At 34.2% G+C, this 14,351-nt stretch overlaps 3 protein-coding genes across 3 annotated transcripts; all 3 read right to left on the bottom strand.

The window, feature by feature from the left end:
• Positions 1-1,742: 1,742 nt before the first annotated feature.
• Positions 1,743-3,109, bottom strand: LOC108213306 (probable aspartic proteinase GIP2). Its single transcript, XM_017385088.2, has one exon. It carries the CDS (start codon positions 3,069-3,071, stop codon positions 1,767-1,769), a length of 1,305 nt encoding a protein of 434 aa, XP_017240577.1. The 5' UTR covers positions 3,072-3,109; the 3' UTR covers positions 1,743-1,766.
• A 363-nt stretch (positions 3,110-3,472) lies between these two features.
• On the bottom strand, positions 3,473-4,952 carry LOC108210648 (probable aspartic proteinase GIP2). The gene has a single exon (XM_017382025.2). The coding sequence runs from the start codon at positions 4,916-4,918 to the stop codon at positions 3,614-3,616; it is 1,305 nt and encodes a 434-aa protein (XP_017237514.1). The 5' UTR covers positions 4,919-4,952; the 3' UTR covers positions 3,473-3,613.
• Positions 4,953-7,539: 2,587 nt separating this feature from the next.
• On the bottom strand, positions 7,540-10,550 carry LOC108211333 (uncharacterized). Its single transcript, XM_017382904.2, has 6 exons — positions 10,369-10,550; positions 9,953-10,153; positions 8,622-8,933; positions 8,261-8,422; positions 8,065-8,148; positions 7,540-7,831 (listed from the first exon to the last, which is right to left on the bottom strand). Exons 1-6 carry the CDS (start codon positions 10,396-10,398, stop codon positions 7,724-7,726), a joined length of 897 nt encoding a protein of 298 aa, XP_017238393.1. The 5' UTR covers positions 10,399-10,550; the 3' UTR covers positions 7,540-7,723.
• Between the last annotated feature and the right edge of the window lie 3,801 nt (positions 10,551-14,351).

The following is a 14,351-nucleotide window of genomic DNA, read 5'->3' as shown; positions in this document are numbered from 1 at the left end:
GAAAGAACGAAGCGCGGTGCAAGTTGCAACCAGGTGTCCACCAAGTGGGTGATTTAGTAGACGCGGAGACGCAATAATCGAATTTTACTTTGATTATTTAAGCATGAAGTGTAAAAAAAATATCACTTTATAATTTCATCTCAGGTAACCCGTTCACGGCACCTAGTATTTGGGAAAATAACGTCGAGAAAAGGATTCCAGAGAGTTGTTCTTTATTGACATCCGGATTAGACCGGTTAATAACATGCTCAAATTACATCAATAGATTTCAGACGTCTCCCTGTACAGTATTTACCGACAAAAGTACTGGTATATCTTCAGGCATTTCGAGGGTTTTATAAAGTATGGTTACATAATGTTTTTTCAAAAATTTTATTTTTTTTGAATAACTTTTAAACATTAAATTTTTATTCAATAAAAAAATATTATAAAACTTTATTTTTAAAATATTTTAAAAAGTGTATCGAAAAATAACGTATACAATTGAATGAGACATAAGAGTAGAACATTTTCATCTTATCTATGATATTATATCTAAAACTTTTTTTAACAGTTCCAGTTAATTCAAGTAAGGGATTGAAAGATTCAACAGAAAAACATAAAGAAGGCCCCTTACTTAATTTTGTTCGAAAGAGGTTTTTTTTTTTTTTTTTTTTTTTTAATTCCCGTGACCTAGCCTAGTAAATACCTAGCCGGGCTTCTTTTTTTCCCACCAAATCCTCATATTATCGTTATATGTAAAGTTATACTATGTTAATGTTTATTTTAAATTTAAATGTTATTTATCTGATTACTTTTTGAGCCTTTTGTATCAATCTGCTAATCACTTTTCGTAGATAGTTGATATACAGGTCATGTTCGGGGATTAGCGGTTAGCGGATTAAATTAGATGTTTTGGTTAGCGGATTGGATTAGCTGTTTCTTGTAAAACTGTTTGGTAAATAGCTGATTGATTAGTTTTTTCTGACACAAACCAAAACCTCTAATCCAAAAAGCTCCTCAAAATTAGCTTTTTGGACCCAAACCTCTATTTCAATCTGCTAACTAACAAACATTAAAATTAGCGGATTCTAGTGGTCAACCCTCTAAACCATCTCAAACCACTAATATTTGCCCAAATCTCTCATTTCCAAACAGGGCCACAATTTTATGGGGACCGTTGATACAACGATCCTTTTAATACGGAGAAGATATGATAATATATACTCCCTCCGTTTTAAAATGGATGATGCTTTGACTTTTTATACACATTTCAAAGTGTTTTGACCAAGCATCTAGAATCATCATTTCTTTTATAAAAAAATTCTACTTTAAAATTTTGACTATATACTTTTATTTAAAAAAATAAAATTTCAAAAATAATAAATATAAATACATGATCAAAGGATTTTAAACTACGTGCAAAAAGTCAAAGTGTCATACATTTTGAAACGGAGGGAGTATTCATCACGCACTTCAATTCAAATCATCAATTATTCAGCTCGTACTTTCAGCATATAAAAATGAAAAATGCAAGGGTCCGGGGATCCTGAACTATTCTCGAATACTAATTGATCTGTTCTGACTCTTCATATATCAGGTATTTATGTTGGATATTCGACACTCGAAGATGAGCATACGTATTATGATATTTATTTTAAATCAAAAATATATAAAAATATTGATTCTTGTCAAGTTCAACACTCTTATATGTTTTCATGCTGAACACTTTTAGCGGAGTTCGATAACATAAGCGCAACATGTTCGGTAAAAATTGTAAAATGTGTTCATGCAGAGGATGTTAAATTAAAGTTGGCACATGTAGTCTGTCTCCCCAACAGAGTACCACTGAATCCCACTCTCGAACTTGCCAGATCGAATTGCACCAGATTATCCTCCAACTGATGCGCTCCGATCACAATCGAAGTTCTCGGGTTCGATCCTCGCTTCACCACTCCTAAACAAACCACATTGTCATTAACATAAACCATTGAATTTGACCCTGTTATGGTCCAGACCACGCTTTCGCTCTGTAACACCAGATCAATGCTCGGCACTGACGGCCCTACTCGCGTACTCAAGATGTTATCTGTGCTAAAACAGGCCCCGAATGGCGCAAATGAGGCAACTCGTGTTATGTTCCTCGCTGCGGATTCTTTGATGAAAGCCTTTAGAACCGCCTTGTAAATCGAGTTCTCCAGGACTGTGTATGGATCGATTGTGCTAATTTTTGTTCCACCGTTGCCATTGGTAATAGATAGTAATGAGGTATCAATTGGAACGATTTTAGAGTTGATTTTAATCGATTTAACTCCGATGAAGTACTCAACCGAAGGCTCGCCGTGTGAGCTTGCCGAAGTGCTCTCTGGATTTGTCAGCAAGGGTGTGTACGTAAGTGTTTTATCTGACACAATGATGCCCGGAAGAAATTTGTACGGATCATTTCCGAAGATTATGACGCCATTCGATGATCGCGATCCTGATAAACACATCGCGAATTTCCGTTTGAAGCTAAAAGCCGAAGCAAATTGCGAAGGAAGTCCAATTTTATTCCTTCCTAAACCCGCAACCCCTACCGCACCGCTAGACAAGTTTCGTCGCAAATAACTCGGCGCACATGAAAAAATAAAATGCGGGACGGAGACAACCCGACCTGAACTCGACCCGTCAGTGGACCTGACTGACACAACATCTTGAGCAACCTCACCGATCATGGCAATATTATTCACGGAGTTTTCAAGAAAAACCCCGCAAGTAAAATTATTGCACCCTGGTCGGGGTCTATTAAAGCAATCGCTGCATGTATCGGGATTCGACATGGTACATTGCGAAGTTTCACATCGAACAGGACGGTACGTGGATGAAACATAATTTGTCTCGCAATCAACCCACATATACCGGTTTCCCAGATCAACAAGAAGATTTTCCGATACGAGAGGAGTTCTTTGGTGGATCGTGGTCACGTATTGGAGCGTCGAGGCATTTTTCTTGACCGGAAGCACTAGGGCCGATGGTCGGAAAGATGGCTGAGCTTGAGTGATGGTGAAAATGAAGAGGAGGGAAAATAAGGTGATTTGAAGTGAAGGAGCCATGGTTGGTGTGTTGCAGAGTTTGTGAAATGCTGGGTCTATTTATGTTGTTAAACCTTAAAGAGCTCAAATATTTTATTGATTTTGTGGGGATCCGAAGTTGTGTGAACTGTGAAGTGGCAGAGTCAAACGAGGCTGCTTGCATAAAGTAAGGTTACATGTGCTCATTTCATGGCAGCCACTTTTAAGCCGGTTTGTAAGTTAAAAAACTTATTTGTACTGTTTGTTTAAAAAATCGAGAAGCACTTATAAAAAAATTAGGAATACTAACTTTTGTTTCGGGGCTTCTACTTATTTTTCAAACATTTTAATAAAAACAATTCATATTTATGTATTCTTTTCTAATAAATAAATAAGCTATTTATTATTAAAAAATAAAATTAGTCAAACGAGTACGTAACATGTTATACAAACAATCGTTTTATTAAGTAGAAGATATGATAAATAACAGAAATCCCGAATTTATTCTCGAATACATATCTGGAATGTCATAAACTGCAACATCACAGACTAAATAACACAGCAAGCTGAGCCGTAAAATATGTTCATGAGGTAAAATTAAAGTTCGCACACGTAGTCCGGCTCCCCAACAGAGTCCCACTGAATCCCACTCTCGAAGTTGCCAGATCGAATTGCACCAAATTATCCTCCAGCTGATGCCCTCCGATCACAATCGAGGTTCTCGAGTTCGACCCTCCGTCAACAAATCCAAGACACAGCACATTGTCATTAATGTAAACCATTGAATTCGACCCTGTTATTGTCCAGACCACGCTTTCGCTCTGTAAAACCAGATCAATGCTGGGTACTGATGGCCCTAATCGCGTACTCAAGATGTTATCTGTGCTAAAACAGGCCCCGAATGGTGCAACTGATGCAACTCGTGTTATGTTCCTGGCTGCGGATTCTTTGATGAAAGCCTCTGTCACCGCCTTGTAGATCGAGGTTTCCAGGACTGTGTATGGATTGATTGTGCTAATTTTTGTTCCACCGAGTCCTGCACTACTTATGGAGAGTAGTGATGTGTTTAACGCAACGATTTTAGAGTTGATTTTAATAGATTTTACTCCGATGAAGTACTCAACCGAAGGCTCGCCTTGTGTAGAAGTCGCGGATGTGCTCACTGGATTTGTTAACAAGGGTGTGTAGGTGAGTGTTTTATCTGAGACAATGATGTTCGGGAGAAACGTGTATGGATCATTTCCGAAGATTATGACACCGTTCGAAGAGGTGGATCCTGATAGACACATCGCAAATTTCCTCTTGAAGCTAAAAGCCGAAGCAAATTGCGAAGGAAGTGCAATTCTAGTCCTTCCCAATCCGGCCATGCCTACTACACCACTAGCCAAGTTTTGAAGCAAAGAAGTTGGTGCACACGAAAAAATGAAACGTGGAACAGTAACAACCTGACCTGAACTCGACCCGTCAGTAGACTCCACCGACACAACATCTTCGGCAACCTCACCGCCAGTAGCAGTATTAATCACGGGGTTTTCAGGAAAAACCCCGCAAGTATTATTATTGCACCCTGGTCGGGGTCCATTAAAGCAATCTCCGCATGCAATGGACCCCGACAGGGAGCATTGAGAAGTTCGACATCGAACAGGACGGTACGTGGATGAGACATAATTTTGATCACAATCAACCCACAAGAACCGGCCTCCAAGATCAACAACAAGATTTTCGGACACTAGAGGAGTTCTTTGGTTAATCGTGGTCACGTATTGGAGCGTCGAGGCATCTTTCTTCACCGGAACCACTAGAGCCGATGGTCGGAAAGATGGCTGAGCTTGAGAGATGGTAAAAATGAAGAGTAGGGAAAATAAGGTGATTTGAAATGAAGTAGCCATTGTTGGTTTGTATAGAGTCTGTGAAATGCTAGGTCTATTTATATGTTGTTAAAAGGGCTTGTTGAGTTGAAATATATTGTCGGCTCAAAGATTTTGTTAATTCCGTGGGGATTCGAAGTTGTGTGAAGTTGAAAAGTCAAACAAGGTTGCTTTCATGCCAACTCATGCAATAATCCAATATGTTTAATTTATCTTTGACCTTGACCGCAACAATGTTGCATAAAGTAAGGTAAATGATATAAGGTGATAATAAAATTTTAGATATATATCATAATCTATAAAAAATTAAAAGTATATTATTATTATTATTATTATTAACACCCTTCTTGCATCGTCGTTTAATAATCATGGAGCAAAAGAAAATATCATCAGATTTCGCAACATCGTTTAATTATCATGAGGCAAGAGAAAATAAATTGAGGTCATATAAAAAAATACTCTTGATGATAATATTCATTGACCAATTAATAATCCACCCAAGGACGATAATATATAAGATAATGTTTAAATTTCTTCATTGACATTACTAAATTGAGTAATCAGTCACAACTCACCATTATTAAATTAGGTTAGAGAATAGGATAGCTAAGTTCCTTTTACTTTGAATTGAGACTTGAAAACAATAATGGCAAAATAACGTGCCATGTGTCTTAGACCGATTCATATATATTGTTCTCGAGTGAAATTCTAAGTATATGTTTATAGGATCATGTTCCAGAGAGAACAAAAGAGAATCTTAGAATTATTATCTTATTTTTAGTATTATTTTTGGTTCTGTAATAGAATTTCAAATGAAAAAAAGTATTAGTTAGGATTCTGCAGCAACTTCAAATGAAAAAATGTCTTATTTATATATTATATTTTAAAATTATTTTTGAACACACACAACGATGCAAAAAAATATGTATTTATATTTAGATTCTAAAAATTTATGAAAAATATAGAGTTCTACAACAGAACCTTAATGATTCTATGTTTCTATTTTAAGTATTGATCTCTCATGAGCGCGACCCTATGTGTATATTGTATAGAGTATTCTTTTTAATATTTATTATGTTGTTATTATAATGAAGGCTTAAGCTAGAATCGCAATAGGTAGTTTAGTTATAGTAAATTACTAAAATAATATTAAAATCATAAATATCTCAGACTGATTACAATACGTTGAAATATAAGACACGTACTAAAACTCAGTATTGATCGGATATCAAATCCAAATAGATTGATACATAAAAGAAATATAGCTAATCACAAAATCAATATTATAAAATATATGAGATTATGAGATTAATATATATTATTTATGATCCATTTTTAAAATTCAAACACACCTTGAAGTAATTATTTAATTAGATTATATATCAGCAAGTAATTTTTTCTATCAAGATTGTAACAAAAGAAATTAAATATGATGTGCACTTTTTTCTCTTTCTGAGAAACATGGTTTGTAACCAAATAACGTAAGTTTCAAGATTCCCAGACTTAGGGGATGATGATGTACTTGAATACGTTGCTCTGGCCGATTAAATATTCTAGTTTTTCAATAAAATGTAAATCTAATCTTTTTAAGTGACAGTTGTTGAAAATCTTATTATTAAGATCGTTATTCGTGTTCATATTTTTTAATGTTAATGAATTTTGTTATTTTTTTGTGTTTTTATACGGGTTCGAGTAGTTTTCTAAGAAAAATTTATATAATATTTTGGGATATCTATAACACAGGCATCGATGTTGAACGATGATGGATATTGGAATAGATCACCTTTCCAAAACAAAAAAATTTGTTACACACTTAATTTACACCTAATATAACTAATAGTATTGAATATTAGATGTGAAGATCAGTCACAGTACTATTAGTTACACACTTAATTTAGATTGGAGTGCTCGAAATGTATTATAATATTTATAAAGTTAAAGAAATTCTAATTTTTTTTTCATAAAAATAAATTAATTCATTAATTAAAAGTCACACAGCATTTACAAATACAATCGAAATTGGACACAAGTTGAAGATTATCGATATTGAATCCTTCATTTTTGGAGATGTAACTAAGTGATTTGAAGATGGTTTGAATACATGTACTTGATTACCCGATTGATTTTTACCTGACTGTTCTGAACAATCAACATAAATACAATCTCATAATAACCTTCAAATTTGAATCAAACCCATGAAAATCATGCCGATCTCGAACATGAAAATATGAAAACACACCAAAACAAAAACCAACTCTAAAAGAGACTAACAAAATCCAAATAAATTTGGAACTTATTGAAAGAAAAACATGATTTTAAACAAGAAAAGGAAAAAGGGAATTGGTTTTTCCACGATGAGAACCGAAAGAAGCGCCCTAAAAAATAATTAAAGAATTTCTATTATTAAGTAATCATAATAGAATGATTACTTTTATAGCCTCGGTTTAATAATAGACAGTTCGGGATGTCTAGTAGTCCTTGGTTTTTAACCACCATGCTAAACAAGACTACTTCTGTCCCTCCTTTAGTCCTTTCTCATCAATCCTCAACTCCATATAAAACTTGCTCTATATTTGTTAACAATTTTTTGTTTCTTAAATTCAGAGTAAAACAGTTTTGAAAACTATAAAAGATCAAGAAACTTTCATCATCGGAAACCAAATCTATTCTGAATACGAAAAATTAGCAAAGTAGGAAACATGTAAATGCAGGTTTTTACCATAGTACATTACAACAGTAAAGATAAGAAGATCGAGATTATTTTGGTCTTGTAACACCAGGAGTTTGCCCATTTCTCATACCATAGCTTGTAGAAACGACTTCATTTTAAGCTAGAAGTGAACCTTCCATGACAGTAACGGATTTTCCTCGGAGAAATACTCTCTGATTCTTCTCATCTACACGCAGGTTTAGAATGCCGCCTCTAGGAGATGCCTGATACAAGAAATTAGAATTTAGAGTTCGTTTCCTTCTTTATATTAATCAAGACTATATTATAGTGTGCTCAGCCCGCGTGATTAGAGACTGGATTAAGCTGTCAGCGGGGAGTAGCTAAAGGTGCATCATGCATTTATGTTTGCTTATGTCGTATTAACTAGCGTTTTGGTAGTTCTGGAATGTTTTGTACGTATTTGAAATATATAAAGGTAGGGAGAGAGAAACAGAACCTGATATGCGACCAATTCTGTAGTTCCCAGCTTTTGGCACCAGTAGGGCGCTAAGGCGCAGTGTGCACTCCCACAAACAGGATCCTGAACATATAATGTCAGACACAATGAATCGAGTTCTGGTGGAGGTCTCGGGTGTGCAATTATACAAATTCATATGATTGATTACTAAAAACAAGAAAAATTCAACACATACCTCATTTATCCCAAATTTGGGACAGAAGAAGCGACTATAGAAGTCGAAACCAGAACCAACAGGTGCAAGGGCTGTAATAATAAGTCCTCTGCCAGGTAGTTTTTGTATCTCATTAAATTGCGGCTGGTACTCTGAAACTGCCTTCGCGGATGGAAGTACAATCTGCCAATCCCAAATTCAAAAATCTCACGTTTTTAATGATAAAATATAATCAGCAGAAATTGAGCTTTTATAACTCAACCAGCGAATGGATGAACACTTTTTTCAGTTTCATCGCCTAAGTTTCCACCTGCAGTCACACTATATATAATATACTTCAAGGTTTAGTTGCTAGATTATGTTTAAAGGAAATTATACGTACAAAGAGGTCATCATAAGGAGTTTTCTTTATTTCAAGAGTAGAAATAATGCTGCTCAAGCTCGGAGAATTCATCAAATTTTCAGGGCAGTCATAATCAGACAACGCAAGGGCTGGAAAACTCAATTCGACAGAAAAACCATGACATCCGTTACCATTCTCCAAGGGTGTACCGGTCATTATTTTGGTATCTGGAACTCTCTTAGCAGTTAAAATTCCCGAAAGTGTCAAGAACTCTATCACATCAGCATCAACCAGACCAGAGTCGAAAAGAAAGTGAGATGTAGCTAGAGTCCCATGGCCACACAGTTTTACCTGCCCTCAGCAATAATACTTGTAAGAAAGAACTCAAGAATTTCTAATCATACTTCACAACTTCTTCACTAAAAACAGCTCATAAAGACTTTATAAGCATTTTAAGAAATTCAAAAGCAGTTGAAACAACATAAATCTGAATAAAATTGAATGTAATTGTAAACAATGTAAGAGTTGTTATATTCTATTATAAGCGAAATTACTCATTCTAATGTCATTCACAATGTTTTTTAGTGTATATGACCAGTGACTTCTGCTAATTGCATATTAACAAACATAATGCAGTTCATAATTTCTTCCAAGAAAACACATTCGCAGTGAAATGGGAAAATATATTTTCAGGCTAAAACACTATTTTCTTGCATTTTTAAAAAATACAACTAGGCTCCTTTGTTTGCCAGAAAACTGTTTTTCTGGAAAATGTTTTCCAACTTTTGAAAGGAAAATATTTCTCATGAATTATTCTTGGAAATTTTCCCTAGAATTTCTCTAGAAAAATTTATGGAAAATTCCCGGGAAAATTTTCTCAAAAGTTCCTGCATAAAACATTTGTTCAGGAAGAAAAATATGTTCAATAAAAAACTTTTTTTTAAAAAAAATGTAGCTTCCAAAGAGTTTTTTAAAATTAAGTTATTTTCGGAGAAACAAACGATTCCTTGGGTCACTTTGAACTTTATCTACATTAAGTGTCGCATTTTACATCCTTTTCCTTTATTCAGGTATGTTTCAAGAGTAATCTTATGTACCCCAAATTATGTTCTCAATTTTTTCCCAAATGACGTGGCACATAGATGTCTAATTTTATGATATATGTGCATACAGGGTATAATTAGTGTGAGTTGAACCTTCAACTAGATTTGGGGAAAAATTGAAAACACTTTTTGGATATCTAATATTTTTCAATGTTGTAAATAGTTAATCTGATACGACGAAAATAACCCAAAAAAACATAAATACTCAATAATCCTCAAATCGAATAATAAAAAATAACCCGAAAAAAGAAGAGAAAAAGAGAGGACCTCAGCAACAGGAGTGAACCACCTGAGGCCAAACCGAGGGTTGGTAGAAACCGAGTCAGCCGCAATCCGAGTCAAGAAACATGTCTGAGAAATATTGAACTCAGTTGCAACAGCTTGTAACCATGTCTCATCTTTCTCCTCTTCTAGGAAACACACAGCAGCAGGGTTCCCCTTAAACGCGGACTCTGTAAATGCATCCACCTGTTTCAATCCCATAACAACAAACCAAGATCATGAGTCAACTTGAAAAAATTAAAAACGCGGACCACGGACTAATGACCTCTTGATCAGATGGTATAATGATATCTCTCCCGTTTACGAGATGTCGAGGTTTTGAATATTATTTAAAGACAAGACGGGGGCGTGAATATGAGAATACCGATAAAGATCAAAGAGAATATGAAATCATGAATTACCACACAGTACTTGACATGCTTGTTTGCCATTTGCCACTGCTACTAATTGAGGAGTATATTTATAATTCTTGCAGATTTGCAAACTTGCAATATTAATTTTTGATAGATTAATGCTGGTTTCTTCAGATTCATTTGAACCAAATTGAGTTGGTAATTTATTTGACTTTAGCCTCAAAAAGTAACAATCCATTGTCGTTAACCGAAAATGAATATAAACGGGTCGTTTAATACAACTTCAAACCACTTTTGTTGTTTGCCTTGGATAAAAAAATAATACAAAAGAGGAATGATCCGTGTCATATTTTGGTTGATCATAATTAAAATAAAGATAATAGATATTTTCTTATGTATATTAGTTTTCGATTAAATCATTTTAATTCGTGAATTATATATTATTTTGTAAGAAATCTTATCTCGAATTTGATACTTTCAACGTTATTTTTCTAAATAGAAATCTGTTATAAACAGAAAAACTTAAAAGTAAATTTTGACTTGTTAATCCAGTATGATAATAAAAATAAAATAAATCAAATAAATTAACCCAAAAATTGATATGAGGTGCATTTAGGAATAAAGTATTTATCTCATGATTTTGCATAACAAAAATTAATATCATCATTTAACTAAATTATTTATCAAATTTACTTTTATATTTATATAACTTATAAGTCAATTATGATATGAAATTACACAAAAAATATTAGTTTTCCTTTTTTAAAAATTCGTTGATTAAACTATTCTAATTTTTATATTTATCCAAATACACACAGATGACTATTGCCGAGTTTGCGACATATCTTAACTCTGTCACTTTTTGAATGACATTTGTTACTATGTACAGTATTAAGATAAAGAGAAGACAGTATCATTTCATGAAATGAGATCCTCATCGTAAGCAGTTAAATAAGAGAAAAGCCTCACCTGCAACAATTTTTATAAGAAACGTTCAAAATACATGATTTCAAATATTATTTATTAATATCGGATAATTTGGTATTTTTGATTTGTAAAAAATAGTGTTGGATCGTGCTTGTTTAAGACTGAAAATAACTACAAAACGTAATATGATTCAAAATATTATAATTATTAATATAGGATAATTCAATATTTTCATCTGTTAAAAGAAATGTTGTATCATGTTGTGTTTAAGTCTGAAAATCACTGCAAAACGTAACACAATTTAGTATTTTAAAAGTAAACCGTTACACTAAAATAGCGTTCAGGATCTCAAAAAACTAGATCGTGTAATGTTAAAAAAGAGAAACAAAATAAACTAGGTCGAGACCATTTCTTCCGACAGTGAGATTTAGAAATCTTTTTTGGAAAATCGTAACTGCGTGAGCCAACACCCATTGAATTGGCCATACAATTACTAACACAAAATTGAGTTTCCCATTTTTGGGCAACTAGCAGCTGGCCAATGATTTACATATAAGAAACATGGTAAGTAGATATGTTTTTCCTTTCAAGAAACTGAAATGAAAAAACTGATACTCCAAATAACTGGTACCAAAGGAGACTTTGTAGTGGCATAGTGAATATTATTTGTGTAAACTAGGAGGGTTGAATGTTAAGATCCTAAGAAGAGGTGAGTATTTAAATTTCTGCGATCGACCATTTTGTGAAAATAATAAAGCCTTCCATAGCTGTCTAAACATACCAAGAAAAGATAAGAGAATTTCAAAGTAATGTCAGAAAATGTGCTATTCTATATAACTGTTCCAGAATAAACAGCATACTAAGAGAGAAGCTTCCATCAGTGAAAGGTAATGTTCAGCTTTTAGATAAGAACTTTCTGTTACTTAAGGACCTGATGCTTGTAACAATGGGGGGCAAACAAAGCAACACCCACGATCGGAAAAAGTTCAGGACAGGGGGGTCAAACAGAGCAACACTCAGACTTCCGATAAGAAGAGTGACTTCTAGTTCAAGGTATTTTAGTTTCCGGGAAAGGGACGGCCAGAGCTAAACTATGAAAATATGAAAAATAACAACTCTCGAGAGAGCGCCTAAAATATGATTGTCAAATAGAGAAGCAACCATGACTACATGTAGCCAACAGTTTACGGGACTCTAAACATTAAAGCCATCTAAACCAAAAACTTGAGAAAAACCCAGAACAAATAAATAAATAAACCAAAAACTTTGCTGTCATTGAAATTGAAGTTCATAAACCCAGAAAAAGATCTCACGTTCAAGAGCCACAAAAAGGGGTCTGATTCTGCAACCACAAAATAAACAATCCCAAGGAGTTCATATGGTTCAACATTAACTTCCAAAACAAACCTATCAATACTACTCGTTACTTCCATATAATCTCTGCAGTTGTAAATGCTCGGGGGAACCTCATTAACTCTTGCGACGCCCTGGACGCTTCTTCACGGTCATTAATCATGTTATAAATTCTCATCAATTTAAGCGAAGGAGAAGATGCAAGCAAAAGCTTTATGAACTGAAGCTCAGACGAAAGATTCACTCCATATAATTCCACAGTTTCGAGTTGGTCAAAAGCCATGCCAATCAAGTGTAGTGATTGCAAATATTGTGTCACCGATGACACCATATTCCCAGCTTTCTACCTTGTGCGTAACATTCCACCACTCCACATCAGGTTCCTACATACAAGGTTAACAGAAGAGCATAGTACTCATGAACATGTAAAATTCATTTAGTAGTGCTTAACCATATTTTAGGATAAATAGTATGCAATCAGAATTATGTTACCAAAAAATATATTGTAGATATTCGTCGTAATCTGTTAATAAAATTTAATGTGTACATATGTATGGTACACGAATGATGAAACAATATATTATATTGACGAATTTTCTTATTTCTAGTAAGGTCAATTCAAAAATTTAAATAGGCATGCACACCTGACTACTCCAACTTGAGTCCTCGACCTCTTATTATCAAGAGAGCAAGGATATCCGTGAACCTTAAAGATAGATTTGAGAAGTTGTCTTACCAGCCAGGAGAACAAACAAAAAGAGAATATATATTGATAGATATAATAAAAAACACAAATGTGATCAGGACTCAATACAATACAATGCTATTACAGATAATATGAGGACATTGTTATGACGTGATTAATAAAGAGAAAGTAGGAACAAATATAGCTGGAGAATAAGTGAAAGAAAAACAAGGCAGAATCTAAGCCAGAGTGGGTGGAATGTGATTATCACTTACAGAGAGGACCGCAAGTCTTTCATACCCAGTAGAAAAAACTATAACAAAAACAGAATTTCGGGAATTAGATCTCACCAGTCTCATTACGAGAGATTACGAGGTTCACTTTAATTACCTTAAGAAAAGAGCCATCAAGATGAAGAGTACGGATTCTAGGCATATTGTCAACTAGCTCTTCCAAATCCACAATGCTCTTTGCCGCTCCATATAACATGTGAACAGAATCAATCACCTTTCGGGTGCATCCAAACCATTGCCCATCAATTTCCCCACAATGGGTGATACTCAGAAAAGTGAGATTGATATAATATTTATATTGACATCCCAAATGTTCAATCCCAATGCAACGTTGCAAATGTAGGTCAGTAAGTTGAGCCCCAAATGTTATGTCAGTTGTAATTATGACACCCACAAGCAAAACAGTAATCAGATTACGGAAGTCTTCAAATTTCCGGGGTGATGTGAGCATACAACAACTTGGAATCAAATGAGTCAACTCTGAACAGGAAAAAAATAAGATGGTATTTTGTAGGCACTCAATGTACAATTATGAAGTTGCACTTCCCTGACTCCATTGTTTGTTATGTTTTTCATCCAAATATTTATATCTAACATGGGTGTATTCGATTGGGATTTTAATGCATTGTTTTTAGTCTATGGATTTTAATGGATTGTATCAGATTTTGATTTTTTGCGGATTCTTGATGAAATGTCGCAGAGTTGATAGGATTTAGGTACAATGCTTCAAAATCCCATTGAATTTGGTGGGATTTCAAAAAACTTAAAATACA

The sequence above is a fragment of the Daucus carota genome, chromosome 3 (assembly GCF_001625215.2).
Source record: "Daucus carota subsp. sativus chromosome 3, DH1 v3.0, whole genome shotgun sequence".
NCBI classification, from domain to species: Eukaryota; Viridiplantae; Streptophyta; class Magnoliopsida; order Apiales; family Apiaceae; genus Daucus; species Daucus carota.
Note: the sequence above shows the minus strand (reverse complement) of the source record. Positions and strands in the feature narration are given on the sequence as shown.

What these genes read in the sequence shown, in the direction of transcription:
- LOC108210648 (XM_017382025.2), bottom strand. Translation starts at nt 4,918, where the DNA reads ATGGCTACTTCATTTCAAATCACCTTATTTTCCCTACTCTTCATTTTT.
- LOC108211333 (XM_017382904.2), bottom strand. Translation starts at nt 10,398, where the DNA reads ATGGCAAACAAGCATGTCAAGTACTGTGTG. An exon ending in CCAAATTTGGGATAAATGAG is followed by an intron (nt 8,149 to 8,260) that starts GTATGTGTTGAA and finishes TTATATGTTCAG; the next exon opens with GATCCTGTTTGTGGGAGTGC. An exon ending in CAGAATTGGTCGCATATCAG is followed by an intron (nt 7,832 to 8,064) that starts GTTCTGTTTCTC and finishes TTCTTGTATCAG; the next exon opens with GCATCTCCTAGAGGCGGCAT.
- LOC108213306 (XM_017385088.2), bottom strand. Translation starts at nt 3,071, where the DNA reads ATGGCTCCTTCACTTCAAATCACCTTATTTTCCCTCCTCTTCATTTTC.